This window comes from Phacochoerus africanus, chromosome 2 (genome assembly GCF_016906955.1).
Source record: "Phacochoerus africanus isolate WHEZ1 chromosome 2, ROS_Pafr_v1, whole genome shotgun sequence".
NCBI classification, from domain to species: domain Eukaryota; kingdom Metazoa; phylum Chordata; class Mammalia; order Artiodactyla; family Suidae; genus Phacochoerus; species Phacochoerus africanus.
In genome coordinates this window covers 73,258,021-73,275,690 of record NC_062545.1, presented here as the reverse complement: position 1 = coordinate 73,275,690, position 17,670 = coordinate 73,258,021, and the positions used below count along the sequence as shown (strand labels likewise).

The 17,670-nt window shown below is 38.5% G+C and overlaps 1 protein-coding gene across 1 annotated transcript in view; it reads left to right on the top strand.

Moving 5' to 3' along the window:
* Positions 1-17,670, top strand: part of PDSS2 (decaprenyl diphosphate synthase subunit 2) — a 259,758-nt gene that overhangs the window by 198,267 nt on the left and 43,821 nt on the right. The window contains exons 5-6 of the mRNA XM_047761927.1: positions 11,075-11,248; positions 12,335-12,466. Of these exons, the coding sequence (XP_047617883.1) occupies positions 11,075-11,248; positions 12,335-12,466 (306 nt within the window). The remainder of the gene's footprint in view (positions 1-11,074; positions 11,249-12,334; positions 12,467-17,670) is intronic.

The following is a 17,670-nucleotide window of genomic DNA, read 5'->3' as shown; positions in this document are numbered from 1 at the left end:
ACTCCATTCATCCATCCTAGATGGGCCTGTTTGATGTGTGGGTGAATAAGCCATTTTATTGGAAGTGGATCCCTGATAACTCAGCTGTTCCAGCCCTAGCCCTTTGAATCATCCCTAGCTTTTTAAGTCTTCCCCACTGAAACCCCAGACATCATGGCACAGAGACAAGCTATCTTTTCTGTTCCCTTCCCGAATTCTTACCCACAGAATCTGTGGTCTTACTAAAATGGTGATTGTTTTTGCCACTAAGTTTTGGGGTGGTTTGTTACACAGAAATAGATAACTAGAATATAGATCTTTCCAACATGAGGATTGTTAAGACCATGCCAAAAAGATGTTGGAAGGAACATCTAAGTATACTTTCAAAACATCACTGATTGGGATTCCCTGTGTAGCTCAGTGAGTTAAGGATCCAGCATTGTTGCTTCAGTGGCACGGGTCACTGCTGTGGTACAAGTTTAGTCCTTGGCCTGGAAAATTCCACATGCCACGAGCACAGCCAAAAAAAACCCAAAAACTAAAACACCCATCACCGGAGTTCCTGTTGTGGTGCAGTGGAAACAAATCCAACTAGGAACCATGAAGTCGCTGGTTCAATCCCTGGCCTCCATCAGTGGGTCAAGGATCTGGTGTTGCCGTGAGCTGTGGTGTAGGTTGCAGACACGGCTCGGATCTGGCATTGCTGTGGCTCTGCATAGGCCAGCGGCAACAGCTCCGATTAGATCCCTAGCCTGGGAATTTCCATATGCCGAGGGTGCGACCCTCAAAAGACAAAGAAAAAAAAAATCACTGAATCCTAACATTTATAGAGAAGGTAGCTATTTCAGTCAGCTCAGGCCACCATGACACAATACCAAAGACTGAGTGGCTTAAACAACAGAAATTTATTTTCTCATCATTCTGAAAATAAGAAATCCAAGATGAACGTTCTAGCAATTCAATTTCTGTTGAGCACTGTCTTCCTGATTTTCAGATGACTGCCTTATCACTGCATGGTGGAAGGAGCACCAAGCAAACTCTCTGGTGTCTCTCTTTATGAGGACACTAATCCCCACCCTTATGACTTCTTCTAGCCTTAATTACTTCCTTGCTCTGAATATAAACACACTGGCAGTTCGGGCTTTGACATATGAATACAGTTGGTCCATAACAGTAGTTGAGGGCAGCACCTTGTTGATGTCCTCACTCCCCCACGGTCAATAGCACAGGCTGCAGCCTGGCTTTACACCAAGCCCACCCCTTTAACATAGTCCAAGATGCCATCATCTCTTGCTTGAACTATTCCCATAACCTCTTCCTTTGCCTCCGTGGATACAATCTTCCCCTCTTCTCGTCTTTTTTCCACTGCACTACTACCAAGATCTCAAGATGCTACTCTGATGCTACTATGCCTTCATTTCAACCCCCAGTAACTTCCCATCACTCTATGGGTAAAGACAAATACCGAAGAAGACTTTGCATAGTCTGACCCAGTCCGTCTCTCCACCCTTGCTTTCTACCATTTTTACCCTCACTGTCTCGATATCAGCTCCAATAGCCTCTGCCTGATTCCTCAGACCTATCATTCTCCTTGGTATGTGTAGCCCTCACGACCTCGTGTGCAATCCTTGCATACTTTTCCATCTTTACTGCTTTTCCCTTATTCATCCTTCCTGCATCAGCTCAGTTTCACTTCCTCAAGGAAACTATTCCCCAAAGCCACAGTCTCAGTCAGGTTCTTTTTTTGTTTTGTTTTGTTTTGTTTTTGTCTTTTTGTCTTTTGTTGTTGTAGTTGTTGTTGCTGTTGCTATTTCTTGGGCCACTCCCGAGGCATATGGAGGTTCCCAGGCTAGGGGTCAAATCGGAGCTGTAGCCACCGGCCTACGCCAGAGCCACAGCAACTCGGGATCCGAGCCGCGTCTGCAACCTACACCACAGCTCACGGCAACGCCAGATCGTTAACCCACTGAGCAAGGGCAGGGACCGAACCCGCAACCTCATGGTTCCTAGTCGGATTCGTTAACCACTGCGCCACGACGGGAACTCCAGGTTCTTTTATTACTACTGTCACAAAAGTATGTTCATTTCCTCCCCCATTGGAAGTACATCGGTTTGCAGTTATGTATTTGTCTGTGTCATTATCTGATTGTCTGGCTTCCCTACTAGACTGTAAGAAGTGCAAGGACTCTCTTGATTTTGCTCCCTGGCTTGAACACCTAAATCAATGCCTTGTACATAGAAGATACTCGGTAAATCTTTAACAGTGGATAAACAGAGGAAATAAAAATGTCTAATCAATGAAATTACTTCCCATTTTTAAATGAAATGCCACTTTTCACCTGTTAAATGCATAAGTAAATAATTCTACTCAGTGACAAGACAGTCTCAAACATAGCTGGTCATTATGCATATCAGAAGAAACTTTCTGTAAAACAGCTTGCAGAATGTTTTAAGAAACTTTAAAATGTCCAGATCCATTGATACAGTAATCGTAGACTCTGTCTATAGTAGGCATCTTCTAGGATGGCCCCCAAAGAGCTCCACCTCCTAGTATTCCTTGTCTAATTCCCTCCCATATTGCACTGGGTTGTGACCAGTTGTACTGTGTGACCAATAGCATAAGCAGAAATGATGGTGTGTTGCTTCCAAAATTAGGTTATGAAAGACTGTGAAGCTTCCTTCCCAGGTGTGCCCTCACTGTCTCTTATTCGACTGGGTCACTTGCTCTGGGGAAGCCAGCCACCATGTCATGTGAGCAGTCCTACAGAGTGGCCCACGTGTCCAGGAACTAGCGCCTACTGCTAACAACCACCTGAGTGAGCTTGGGAGTGGATTCTCCACCCTTTATTTGACTCTAGCCCAAGCTAACCACTTGGCTGCAACCTCATGAGAAGTCCTGAGCCATAACCAGCCAGCTAAACCATTCATAGATTCCTAATCCTCAGGAACTCTGAGATAATAAATGTTGTTTTAAGATGCTAAATTTGTGGGTAATTTATTATGCGGCAATAGGTAACTAATACTCCATCCTAAGGAAATTCTTCCTGAAATGTTTTAGTAGTTTGTTAATATTAGCATGCATAGACTTCATGTGGTGTAAGCATCTTTCATCTTAAGGATTGAGTTCATTGGAATACTTTCAGCTACAAAAAAAAAAATACATTTTACTCTTACTGAACACGCAGAGGCAGTCAGACATTAGGGGACAGTTTACATGACAATTCCAGATATCAAGGTTTTCCCTATCTCTCTGCTCTGCTTCCTAGTGTCCTCTTTATTATCAAACCTGTGGCAGTTTGGCTACAGTCCTGGGTGTGTCATAAGATAGAGCAGCATCCACAGTTACCACTTTTACCTGGGTCTCTTTCTAGGAGCTCTAAGGTAGACTTTCCTCACATCCTAGTGCCTAGAATTGGATCACGTGCCCCTCCTAAATTAATCATTGTCAAGGGCAGTGACTACCTGAACAAAATTAGGGTTTCTTAGTAAAGAGTGGATCCTCAGTGAGAAACTGTTGTGTCCATAGCAGGGAGCTATTGCTTTTCACTTTTTGAGCAGCTCAGATTTTTCTTGCTCTCCACTCCCACTGGCCACCACTTTGTATCATCCCTCCTCACCTGTAATATAACTTCACCCCTAAATGGATCTTCCAATTGGTCCCCCTCCAGTCCAAACTGCCTCTGGAGCAATCCACCTACTTGCACATGTAATCATATAATTTCCTGCTAAAGATAGTTTCATAGGACCTAAATAATAAGATCCCACCCTCTGGGCCTCTTACCTCCCTGACTAGTCTCATTTTTCTTCACCTGCCTCTCCCACTGTATGATTCAACAATGTGGAACTAATATCGATGCCCCAAAGTCATCTCGGACCTTATCTTCCTATCTAATTCCAGTTTATTATCCAGAACTAGATTCAGCTAATAGTTCCCCCACTGAAGCCTTCCTTAATAGCACCAGTCACTCCCTTCACTGTATTGGAAGCATAGCTCTCTTCACATACCAAACTAGTTTCCATGTACTATGTTTCTCCCTTGCTGAACCTCTGCTAAAGATCAAGGAGTAGTACCTAATTCTCAAACCTATAGTGCCTGGCGTAGTAAGCACACACGAAAATTAAGTGAACTGCATCCATTGCACATTTACATGGTACGTTGGGCACCAACTCACACTGCACATCTCAGTGCAAGCCAAGTTTCCCTTCAGTGCTGTTGTTCACCTCAGAGAATTATTCAGCATTCCTTACAGCTCCTACTGTGCAACCCGTCTGAAGACTATCTGCTGCCCTCTAGCTGTTCAGAACTTTCCCCATCCTAAGGATACCCCTTGATGAAGCCTTTGTGTTGTAAAATAGTCTTCCCTTCTCCCTCCTGACCCCTGTTCAGCATGGTCATTCCCACTCATCTCAGCAAGAACTGACTAGGGAGAATAGAGACAGGGGCTGGCTAGCCCTAGACTGAGGAATTCTTGACTTTTAAATTCCCTGGCAACCCTTCTCTCTAATGCATGAGTAAATATATAATAGCTTTATTTATTGTATAGAAGCACTTTTTAAAATAGACTTTAGTTATAAACATTTAACAAATCTTATCATTTTCTCTCCCATGACTTGCATAGATGTAAAAAGTTTCCAGATACCTACTTGATTGTCTCCGGTGTGATTGGAGAAAGTCAAAGCAAATTATTTCATCCTATTAGATGATGCTCTTAAAATATTATACTTTTCCCCCCCTTCCTCAGGATTCTTGAAAAAAATACTGTATCTACTGTTTCTACTCTTGTTACTTACATGCTCTATATTCTTGGATTTTTTTTCAATGGATATATTAAAAGACTTAATTTACACATTCAAAATGCTTTGATACATAGATGAAACATGTCATGTACTCTTAAATACAACCTACTTTTTAAACTATAAAAGATATTTTGCATGTATTTCTATTATGTATTAAGCAAAATATAATCCAGTGGTTGAGCCAAGACCCATCTCTGCCACTTACTAATAATGTCTGATCTCAATCAAAATACAGTCTTCAAGTCTGCTTACCTATTAAATAAAAATAATGCTAATTAAGATTTTTGAGAGCTACTATGATAATGAATGTGACAGTGTCATCACATAGTTGGCTCCAAGGAAATATTAAATTCACTTCTACCCCTTGCTTCCTTCTTATGCCTAAATTTAGAGATTCTTTATTGGAAAATTTCCTTAATTTGATTTTTTTTTTTTAAATAAGGCTGGTAGATGTTTTGGCTCTTGTTTAGCTTCTCAAAATAGCTGAAAAGGCTGATTCAAAACAAACATTTAAAATGTTGAAATGAGGCATTAGAGAGATCTCGTCTCTTATCAAAACCCAAATTTATGCTGCATAAATATAAAAAGACATATTTTAAAGATAAATTATAAAGGTAGCAGCTCAGAATATGAATCTGAAGTAGGAAACATAAAAACAGGACTTATGTGCATACTTTCTTTAAAGCACTTTTAACACTCTCTTTTCTTATAATGTGAAATGTAGAAGTTTGGCTTGGCAGGTTCAAGTTGGGGCTTGGACATCTTCCTGGGTCAGCTAGATTGTCCTTGTTCTGAGTACAGGGACTAGACTTTTAATCCTGAGTGGCCATCTTACAAACATACTTTGATCTCTTGTGAATGGGTGTGTACAAGGGCATTATTGCCATTAGGAAAGCAACTCAAAGTAGATGTCCCCCAGACAGCTCGGTAGCTGAACAGCATATTCTATCTGAGTAAAACCGCCAGTGCCACTATCTTGGGAAACATCATCTTGCAGGCTTCATTTTTTTTTCCTGTGTGTTTTTTGAACGAATCTTACTTGAGCAAAAAGGTCATGTTACAGTGAGTAAGAGACCTACATTTTTAAAATTAATATACTTCAATCTGACAATCATTTCATAGGTATGTTGACACATATTACCTTTCTGGGGGAAAAAAGTCCTATCAAAAGTAAATTTCCACTGAACGTATCTTCCTTTTATTAACTGCACAGATGTAGATTGATGCTGTAAGTAGTCTGAATCATTTACTCTAACTAAACTCATTCATTTCACTCCAGTTCTACATACCTGATGTCTGAAGATTCTGATTTGGATGTAGTTATCAAATCAGTTTCTTGATATTCTTAACTTATTCATGGCAAGCTGACAGAAATGAATGAAGGGACTTTGTTGCATTTGTAATCAAGTTCATGATAGGTAATAATTTAATGTTTAAGGAATAAACTTTCTGATTTATTTAGGAACAGAATAAATGACTTATGACCTGATTAACTTATAATAGCAGATTTCAAGGGACTATACATTAATTGTTTCTTGGTTTTCTGAATTTTCTGGGTTTTTTTTTTCTGTGATTGTGTATTACTTGTGTAATTTAAAATGTAGAAATTATGAATAATAAAATGTTTTAATCACAACAAGGAAAATAGGAGTTATTTGATGGCCTAGCAGTTAAGGACTCAGCGTTGTCACTGCTGTGACTCAGGTCAGTGCTGTGGCTCAGGTTTGATCATTGGCCCAGGTATTCACATATAAATAGATAATAGATGCTATTCCTGGATTGTAAACTTCTTGAGGACAGGCTATTTATTAATAAATGTCTATTAATAAATATCTTCATATCTACACTATTTCACAAGGAACCTAACTCATTACAGAACCTAAATAAATGTTTGTTATATGAATAAATGAGGATGGTGTACAAACCACAAAATAATTGAGAGTCATGTAATTTTTTTAAATGTTAATTTAAGCATTTGAGACCAAGAAATATTAAATTTTATGTTCATCACCCATTTTTCTTTTTTTAATGACTTTATTGATATATTTTATATATTATAAAATTAGGCCATTTCAAGCATAAAATTCAATGATTTATCTTTATTGAATGATATAGCCATCACCATAAATCAGTTTTAGAACATTTTCACGAATAACCCATTAGATCCTTCATGGCTGTTTCCCACCCCCAGCCCAGGCAACCACTAATCTGCATTTCATAAAAACGGAATCATACAGAATTCCCTGCTGGTTCAGAGGCTTAAGGATCTGGTATTGTCACTACCATGGCTTGGGTCACTGTTATGGCTTAGGTTCAGTTCCTGGCCCAGGAACTTCTCATGCCCATGGGTACAGCCAAAAAAAAAAAAAAAAGAATCATGCATTATGTGGTCTCACAGGAGTCTCCTTTCACTGAGTGTAAGGTTTTTGAGGTTCATTCCTGGCATTGCAAGTGTTAGTGCTTCCTTCCTTTTCATTGCACAACAGAATTGCATTGTCTTTTTTTTTTTTTTTTTGCCATTTCTTGGGCTGCTCCCGAGGCATATGGAGCTTCCCAGGCTAGGGGTCTAATCGGAGCTGTAGCCACCGGCCTACGCCAGAGCCACAGCAACGCAGGATCCGAGCCTCGTCTGCGACCCACACCACAGCTCACGGCAACGCCGGATCATTAACCCACTGAGCAAGGGCAGGGACCGAGCCCGCAACCTCATGGTTCCTAGTCGGATTCGTTAACCACTGCGCCACGACGGGAACTCCACAAGAGAATTGCATTGAATAGATATATCTACTCATTAACTTTGAAATTTTTTAAAAAACACACACAATTACTTAATAAATGTAACAGATAAACACAGTTCTATTCATGTAGCAAATATTTGTTGAAAATTAAATATGGCCTAAGTAAAGGTGACTATATCCAACCCTCAAGGATGCAGAGAAATAAGCAGTCATTCAATTCTGAGAGAATTTAGGACTGTTTGGAAATATGAATAAGGTTATTTAGTCTAAAGAGGGAAGTATTTGTTGGGAGTATTTGCAAATGGTTCTCAAAGAAGTGATATTTGAACTGGATATGTTCCATTTTCTGGGCAGGGAATGGGAGGAGATGGTATTCTCCTTGAAAGGAATAATGTTTTTTAATTCACACAAGTGTGCAAATACATTTTTTATTCAAGTAACAGCAAATTATCCTCTGTTGCTGAAATGCAGGCCTCAAAGAAGAAGAAACCAGAAGTATTGCCTTGTACCGTTGCCTTGAATTCTAAGCAGTAGAGCGTATCTTGATTCTATGGGTGGGAGGAAGGCATTCAGGGAGAACTACTTCAATTCTTTGTTATGCTCAGTACAGGAAGGATAGTCATCACTGCAGAGTCCCCTTTGCCAGGTAAGGTAACATTTGCAGACTCCAGGGATTAGGATATGGCCATCTTTGTGGGGCCCCATTGGTACCATATGGTAGGGGTCCTATCACAGGGAGATTTGTCATTTGTCTGTGATAGGAAATGCACATACTTTTTCCTTACTGTCTTTTGTCTTCTAATGTTGTCTGAGGTTCTGTGGCTGTTTTGCTTTTATTTTTGCAATGTGGAGTTTATCCTGATAAATTATGTGAAATGCAGATCAGTCTTAATTTTTTTCTAGATGGCTATTCAGTTGTACCAGCACCATTTACTGAGAAGTCCAACTTTTCCCTAAAATACAGTAAATTCTTATATATAGTTTGATTGATTTCTGGCCTTTCTATTTTGTTCCACTGTTTGTCTGTCTAAAAAGTATACATTAAAAAAAAGCATCAAGACTTATTATAAAATGCTATAATATCTGGTAGGAATAAACATCATCTGCTGTCCTCATCTCCCCTCTCTTCTCCACTCCCACCCCCATCCCACCCTGCTCTTCTTTTTCACAGCTTCCTACCTATTCTTTTTGGCTTTTCCCATGTGTACTTTAGGATCAGCTTCCCTGAGTTGGGGAGGAGGAGGACTGTGGGCACGGGTGGTGTTAATTTTATTGGAGTAACTTTACGAGGTTGGACCTTACTATCTTTAAACAGGATATGCCTTTATATTTAATTAACTTTCCCTCAGTAGTATTTTAAAATTTTCTTCTTATCGATTTTGTACATTTCTAAGTTTATTCCAGGTTTTTAAATTTTTCTTTTCATAGATATAATGGAAGAAAAGACCCTATTTATACTTTCTGATTTGTTTTTATGCATGAAAGCTATGGTTAATACATCTAGTATGTTAATTATAAATTTTATGAATTTTATATGCTGCTACCTTTCTGAATTATATTCTTGTTTTTTTAGGTTGAATCTCTTGGTTTTTCCCAATATAGAGTTATATTGTCTCCAAATAGTGATAGTTAAACTCTTGCTTTCTAATTTTTATACATCTATCCTTTTCTTGACTCTTCTACTACATTGTTAAATAGCAGTGGTATTGTGTGCATCTCTGTCTTATTCCTGATTTTAGAGAGAAAGACTCGTGTGTTTCCCCATAAAGTATTTGCTGACTTTTGCCTAAACATGTGTGCCCATGCATGTATGCACAACGCCCCTCAACACCTGTCATATTAGAGAAATACATATCTATTCCTATTTTTTTCCCACTAACAATAGGAGTTGAATTTTGTCAAATGGATCTTTAGTATATATGGAGCGATAACATGGTTTTTATCTTAGGTGTATTAATATGATATTTAATTTCACGTATTTTAAAATGAGATTTTGTATAGCCCAAGGAACTGTATCTGATCACTTGTGATGGAACATGATGAAGGATAATGTGAAAAAAAGAATGTATGTATATGTATACCTGGGTTACTTTGCTATAAGTACATTGTTGACAGAACATTGTTAATCAATTATAATTTTAAAAATGACAGAACATTGTTAATTTATAATTTTAAAAAATGTCTAAAAATCCATTCTCAGATTTCTAAAATTAAATATTATTATTTATACCTATGTTTTGTAAAGTGGTTTATGTGCTGTTGTTTCTTCCCTTGTGGATTTTTTGATTATTACACAATTCTATGTTGGCTATGTGTAACTGTTGCTATAAGTAGAACTCTTTTTGTTTAAAAGCAATATAAAATTGAAAATTCAATCTGACCAATGGGTTGAAGATTCCCTTCAGCATGGTGAAAGAGGTGGGGCTAAATCTGAGCTCATTTTTTAGTGGTCTCTGTTTAGGTTTTTAATATTTTTTATTTTGTCCCCAAATAATGGTGAAAGGAGGATTGCAGTATGGGTGGCAGGAAGTAAAGTGTTTGGGTTAACTAATCCTTCTGGATGGATTCTAGTTAGTTTGAGGTTTCAAAGAAACACCATAAAATGAGCATCATTTTATATATGGTTTCATCATTCTTGTCCTCAGAGAGCTCACTGCCTAATGCAGAACTCTCCACCAAGGTAGCTACCAGCTCCTTGTACCTACTGAGGGCTTGAAATGTCGCTTCTGATGTGCTGTAAGTGTAAAATACACTCTGATTTTGAAAACTTAGTATTAAAAAAGAATGTAAAATATTAGTAATTTTACATTGATTATAAGAGTAATATTTTGGGTAAATTGGGATAGATAAAATGTCATTAAGATTAATTTTACCTGTTTCTTTTCACTTTTTAATGTAGTTACTAGCAAATTTTTAATTGCATATGCGGCTTACATTATATTTTTATTGGTCATCACTGATCTGAAGTCAGCAGGTGTGTGTATACTTACAGATACTGTTGTGATTTTCATAATGTAAAAAGATGAAATTAAATAAACTAGTTATATTTCCTCTTATAGCCTTGTTTATTCTTATGAGAATAAACTTTGATGAATAGTATAATCTAATCATACTCCATTATAGTGGGTTACTTCCTCTCTGATTTTTCTATTTATAAGAGAATGCGGTTCCTTCATTAAGCCCCTGACATTTCAACATAAGTTAAAGACAGTAGGATTTTTGTATTTTGGAATAGTAGCACTTAATTAAGAACTGATGTGAATATAGAAGTTTCTAATTTTGCCTTATCCTATAAGTATGTCTTTATAGAGGTTCCCTAGCTCAAAATATAATTTGCTTCAGCATTTCTTAAATTCTTTTCTCAATTGCCCTAAAAAAGCAGTTCCCACCTCCTGAGTTCTCTTGAGGTGGAGGTTAGGCTCAGCATCTTTTAATTCTGTCTTGTTATAATAGCCTGAGTGTTTTGAATAGTTTCTTTCTTAATGCTTATTATTCAAAAACTGAAACAATTAAATCACTCCTAAAACCTTTTTTATCTTGGCATTTGTTGCATTTTTTAGGAAAATCGCATCACAGATGATATTGGAATATCAACTTGGAAGGAACAGACTTTTCTCTCCCATGGTGCCTTATTAGCAAAGAGCTGCCAAGCTGCAATGGAATTAGCAAAGCATGATGCTGAGGTTCAGGATATGGCATTTCAGTATGGGAAGCACATGGCCATGAGTCATAAGGTATTTGCATACCCTTTCACTAAAATGATACACAAAAAACTCCTTACCATTTAATAAACTGCATTTATATGTCAAAAACTGTTTATTGTGTACATAAAAGCTATCATACATGGTGATTGTTATTATATAATATAAACAGAATGATTGGTGAGTACTGCATAATTTTGATAGAAAGCTACAGCTTACTTAAACCATTATTTGTGATGTTTTTTCTTACCACCTGAAAGGGATCTTGAAAGAATTCTTGCAAATTACTAAATAACATGTAATATTGGCAGCCAAAAAAATGGAAGAATATTTGCATTTTTCTTACAGTTCCATTATATTTCTTATGTAAAACAAATTGTGGAAAGTTACTGAAATTTAGAAATAGAAGGAACAAAATTAAAAGCTTTAATTCTAATAACCGATTCTTTTGAATGATGATAATGAAATATAAAATGTCTCAAGATTAGGTGTTATATTGCTGCCTCTAATGTATATATAATTTAAAAATTTTATTTAGTGTATATTTCTTAGATGGTACTTAGCCCATAAGGGGGGGAAATGTCTACAGACATATGTAATATCTCTAGATGAGGTTTTTACATATTTTATTAAATCCTTGATTAGTTTTTTAAGCAATTATACTTATTAAAGCTTTTTGTAAATCCTTACCTTGAACTTAAAAAGCAAAATAAAGCATTCCCTTGTGGCACAGAGGGTTAAGATCCAGCGTTGTCACTGCAGCAGCTCGGAGCACTGCTGTGGTACAGGTTCAGTTCCTGGCCCAGGAACTTCTACATGTCATGGATACAGCCAGAACATTTTTAAAAATTATTTTTTAAATAAAAAAGCAAAAAGCCAAATAAAAGCTGCTGCCAAATTAAAAAAAAAAAAGAATATGTTGGGAGAAAACTATTTCAAAGAATTTTAAAGATTACTGTTGATCATATGAACTGTTCTTTTGTTTATTAAAATACATCAAAAGACAGCATTCCTTACACTTAATTTTTCATTGTATTAGCTGGTGCTTTCTGAATATGACTAAAACATGCCAGTGTATATGCATTTCACTGATTTAACTCTTTTGGCTACTTCTTCTAGATAAATTCTGATCTCCAGCCTTTTATTAAAGAAAAGACCAGTGACTCCTTGACTTTTAATCTAAACTCAGCTCCTGTAGTCTTACATCAGGAGTTTCTTGGAAGAGATTTGTGGATTAAACAGATCAGGAAGGTAATATGAAATTACTCCTATTTTAGGTACCAGTAGTATTTGGTTGATTTTAGAATATAAGTCATATTTTATGATGATCTAAGACTAATTAGCCCTATAGATCAGTCGTATAAGAGCTTATTCATATCACAGGTAAAATTCTTACTTTGTAAGCTACATTTTTGTGAGGTAAATGTTTGAAAGTGAGAGACTACAATATGTGTTTTCTTATTATCTGAGTTCTTAGAATACTGCAGTACAAAACTAGTGCCTGTGGTGAATGCTAATTAACTCAGATGATTTTTCTTTTTCTAAAGGCTTTCAAAAATTGGGCTATGGTAATAGCACCACCCTTTAACTGACGGCAATTTCCCATCTGTAGACTCTAGCACAAGCTGCAGAATTCCAGGAGCTCCGTCTGTCAGCTCATTGGGTTATTTTAAAACAAACTTGGACCCTGAATACTCAAGTTCTGAGGCATTATCAAAGAAGAAAAAAAAAAGTATGGTTAAGTAAGAGGGGTAAAGGGACTTGAATTGGGTAAAATTTCCTATTTTTTGTGAAAGAGTGAAGGTGTAGAAAATGAGAGGGAACTTTTTGGGGTTTCTTTTAATCCTGGAACTCTGATACAAAAAGTTCTCACCCTTTTATCCAGTGTTTCATAGAATTACTTAACTTGGTTGTTCTAGTTGACTGGGTTAATCTGAGACTCTGGAACATGAGGAACCAGGTGCAGCTGAGGTGGGGGCAGATGCCATACTTACTGTAGAGAGAGCCTGAGGATATCTGCTTCCAGAAAGAAAAGATTTTCCCTCTCCTACCCCTCCTCCCCAAAAGGCTCTTAAAATGCTGATAGCCAGCCAAGATGCCTCATATTCACCGGGTAGAAAATAAGAGGATTCCTTTCTGGGGACCCTGTCAAACCCAGAAAAAAAGCCCTGCAGATGTGGACATTTGAGGCTCCCTCAGTAAACATGCCGCATCCCTGACTGGCTGCCCTGCAGCGAGGCCCACCCATTGACAAGCCTCAGAGTATCGAAGGGCCCAGAATAGCCAACTGAAGTACCTTAGAGGACCACTGGGCATTGGAGAACAGCCTCTGCCATGAAAGAACAAACAAAAGCAAACTGGTGAAAAGCGGGAACTTGGAGGTAACAGAGACGACAGTTCAAGAAGGAAAAAAAAGGCATTTCCAAAAACACTATGATCAATATACTCCGTGAAATAAGGTATTATATCCATGAAATAAGAACAAGTGATATATTAAAAAATCATAGCCCAAGAATAAATAAATCTAAAATATAAAATATGAAAGAATTTTTGTAATTAGGAGAAGAATGGAAGATAGAAATAAGAAAACACCCCAGCAAATTGACCAAAAACACAATAGAAATTAGAAAAGATGAGAAAATTAGAGGACCAATTCGAGAGACCCTGTATCTGTTGAATCCCGAAAGGAGAAAACTGAAATGGAGGTGAGAAAATTAACAAATAACAAAGAATTTTTTTTTAAGAAAAAAATTCCAAGAATTGAAGGACCTGAGTCTCCAAACTGAAATGGTACTCTAAAGGATGAATTGAAAAAGGCCCACATCAAATGACATCATTATCAAATTTTGAAACAATGGGTATAAAGAAGAGATCCTAATACTTCCACGAAGAAAGGATCAAGAATCAAAATGGTCTTAGTAGTAACACTGAAAGCTTTAAGACAATGGAATAATAATTTCAACATTCAAAGAGAAAATTGTTTCCAACTTAGAATTTTATGCTGGTCATATTATCAAGTATGACGTTAAATAAGGACTATTTATTTATTTAATAAGGACAATTTAGAACAGCTAAAGTCTCAAAAAAACTTTTTTTTTTTTTTGGCCATGCCCACAGCATGAGGAAGTTCCCAGGCCAGGGATCGAACACGTACCGCAGCAATGACAATGCAAGATCCTTAACCCACTGAGCCACAGGGGGACTCCCAAGCATCTTTTCTTTAGAGCTGGTAATGAATTCTTTCAAGACAAGGGAGTATACAAGCAAGAAAGAGATGTGAAATTTAGGAAGTAGGGGATCAGACATAGGTGTGAGGTGATGGGAATTCTTAGGACATATGAAGGGAAGAATAATACAACAAAGATGTTAACAATAAGAACACTTACTATGTGCCAACCAGTGTTCTAATGAGAAACCTGAGGCAGAGAGAGCACAGTCACACAGCATTGCAAGTTGTGAGCCAGGATTCAAACCCAGGCAGCCTGGCTACAGGGCCGGCATCCTTAAGTAACATGCTACACTGTCTCTCATCCAAGCAAGTCCTAAGCTGATGGCTGTGCATACAGGCCAGATTGGGAAAAAGGACATAGATCTTCAGAAGAAGTTTCTCTAAGGAAAAATGAAATTGATGATCCCCTGATACACCTGACCATATTGAGAATTTAGGGACAGATTAATGATAGGAACATAGAAAGATCAGTGTTTCAGATACTGCTGCTACATAACAAATTATCCCAAAACTTAGCTGCTTAAGGAGTTCCCATCATGGCTCAGTGGTTAACGAATCCAACTAGGAACCATGAGGTTGCGGGTTTGATCCCTGGCCTTGCTCAGTGGGTTAAGGATCTGGCGTTGCCATGAGCTGTGGTGTAAGTCTCAGGCGCGGCTCGGATCCTGCATTGCTGTGGCTCTGGCAAAGGCCGGCGGCTGCAGCTCCGATTAGACCCCTAGCCTGGGAACCTCCATATGCCACAGGAGCGGCCCTAGAAATGTCAAAAAGACAAAAAAACAAAAACAAAACAAAAAGCTTAGCTGCTTAAAACAACCACTTTATTATGTCTATGGATTCTCTGGGTCAGGAATATGGATAGTATTGAGAGGGGATGACTGCCCCATACTGTCTGGGGCCTCAGCTGGAGAGATCGAGGCAGGAGGTGATTCAGTGATGCTGGGACTGGAATCATATGGAACCTCTAATCACACCAGGCACCTGGGCTGAGCTGTCAAGAAAATGAGGCTTGTGGAGTTCCCTCTGTGGAGCAGCGGAAACGAATCCAACCAGGAACCATGAGGTTGCAGGTTCGATCCCTGGCCTCACTCAGTGAGTTAAGGATCCGGCATTGCCGTGAGCTGTGGTGTAGGTTGCAGACGTGGCTCGGATCCCGCGTTGCTGTGGCTCTGGCGTAGGCTAGAGACTGCAGCTCCAATTAGACCCCTAGCCTGGGACCCTCCATATACCACGGGTTCAGCCCTATAAAGACAAGAAAAAGACAAAAAAGAAAATGAGGCTTGTGACCCACTGGAGTGCTCATTCACGGCCCCTCCATTTAGCTTGGCTTCCTCGCAGCATGGCAACCTCAGAGCAGTCACACTTTTTACTTGTCAGTTCAGAACTCCAAATACAAGGGTTCTAGCAAACAAGGCATAAGCTGCACCTTCGTTTATGAACACCCATCATTTCCGTGATCTCCTATCAAAATAGTCACAAGCACACCTAGAATCAAGGGGAGAGGCTGTAAACCTCACCTACCAGTGAGAATGGTTTCAAAGAATTTGGGACCCACTTTTTTTAAAAGCCACATTAAACATATGGAATAAAATGAAGCAGTCCTTAGCTATAGTGAAAACAATTTTAATGTAAAAAAAAAGGAAATAGAATAGTATTTACATAGCTTAGAGAATAATATTTGTATAGCATAAAAATATAAATACCAAATGCTGATTTAAACCAAAAAGTCTAATCATGTGGGGGGAGGAATGTGTTTGGTTATATAAGAAATGTAATTATTACTTTTATCACAGATTCGATAATGTCTAAAATTCTTTTTTTTTTTTGTCTTTTTGCTGTTTCTTGGGCCGCTCCCACGGCATATGGAGGTTCCCAGGCCAGGGGTCCAATCGGAGCTGTAGCCACCGGCCTACGCCAGAGCCACAGCAACGCGGGATCCGAGCCGTGTCTGCAACCTACACCACAGCTCACGGCAACGCCGGATCGTTAACTCACTGAGCAAGGGCAGGGACCGAACCCGCAACCTCATGGTTCCTAGTCGGATTCGTTAACCACTGCACCACGACAGCAACTTCGATAATGTCTAAAATTCAAAACTCAAAGGGAGTTTCCATTGTGGTGCAGTGGAAACGAATCTCACTAGGAACCATGAGGTTGTGGGTTCGATCCCTGGCCTTGCTCAGTGGGTTAAGGATCCGGTGTTGCCATGAGCAGTGGTGTAAGTCGCACACACGGCTTGGATCTGGCATTGCTGTGGCTGTGGCCAGCAGCTGTACCTCCAGTTCGACCCCTAGCCTGGGAACCTCCATATGCTGTGGGTGCGACCAAAAAAAAAAAAAACTCAAGGAAGAACAATATTTAAATAAACAGGAGTGGAAGTTCCCTTTGTGGCACAGCAGAAACGAATCCTACTAGTATCCATGAGGATGTGGGTTCCATCTCTGGCCTCGCCCAGTGTGCTGGGGATCCAGGATTGCCACGAGCTGTGGTGTAGTTTGCAGACACAGCTCGGATCCCAAGGTGCTGTGGCTGTGGGGTAGGTCAGCAGTTATAGCTCAGATTGACCCCTAGCCTGACAACTTTCGTATGCCTTGGGTACAGCCCTATAAAGCAAATAAAATAAATAAACAGCAGTTCCCAGGTGTCCTAGTGGCTAAGGAGTCAACATCATTGCTGCTGTGCCTTGGGTTCAATTCCTGGCCAGAACTAACGCATACCATGGGTGTGGCCAAAAAAATTTTTTTAATTTTTAAAATTAAGTGAATCCACTTAAAAATAATAATAATAAAGATCAACAGAAGAAATAACTAAAGAGAGGGAAATGGGAAAGACAAGGTCTGCAGAATGCTAGGGATGTTTTGTTGTAAGTCTTGTACTATTCAACATTTTAAACACTATACATGTATTTGTTTTTATTTGTAAACATTTAGTTTAAAAGTTTATGTACTTTGCTATAGTAATTCCACTTCTAACAGTGTATCCCAGTAAAAATATCAGAGATGTAGGCAAAGACTTACGTATTAAAATATGTAGTAAAATACTAACTGTAAAAGGAAGAAAATGAAAATTGATCCATTTAAAAATAGAAAAAAGTTAAATGAAGTGTAATACAATGAAGTATTACACAACTATTAAACATTGTATTACAAGAGTATATTTGTGTGTTTTTTGACAGCTGAACCAAAAATATATATATACAGATGGTGTTAGGAGCTCTAACTGGGTT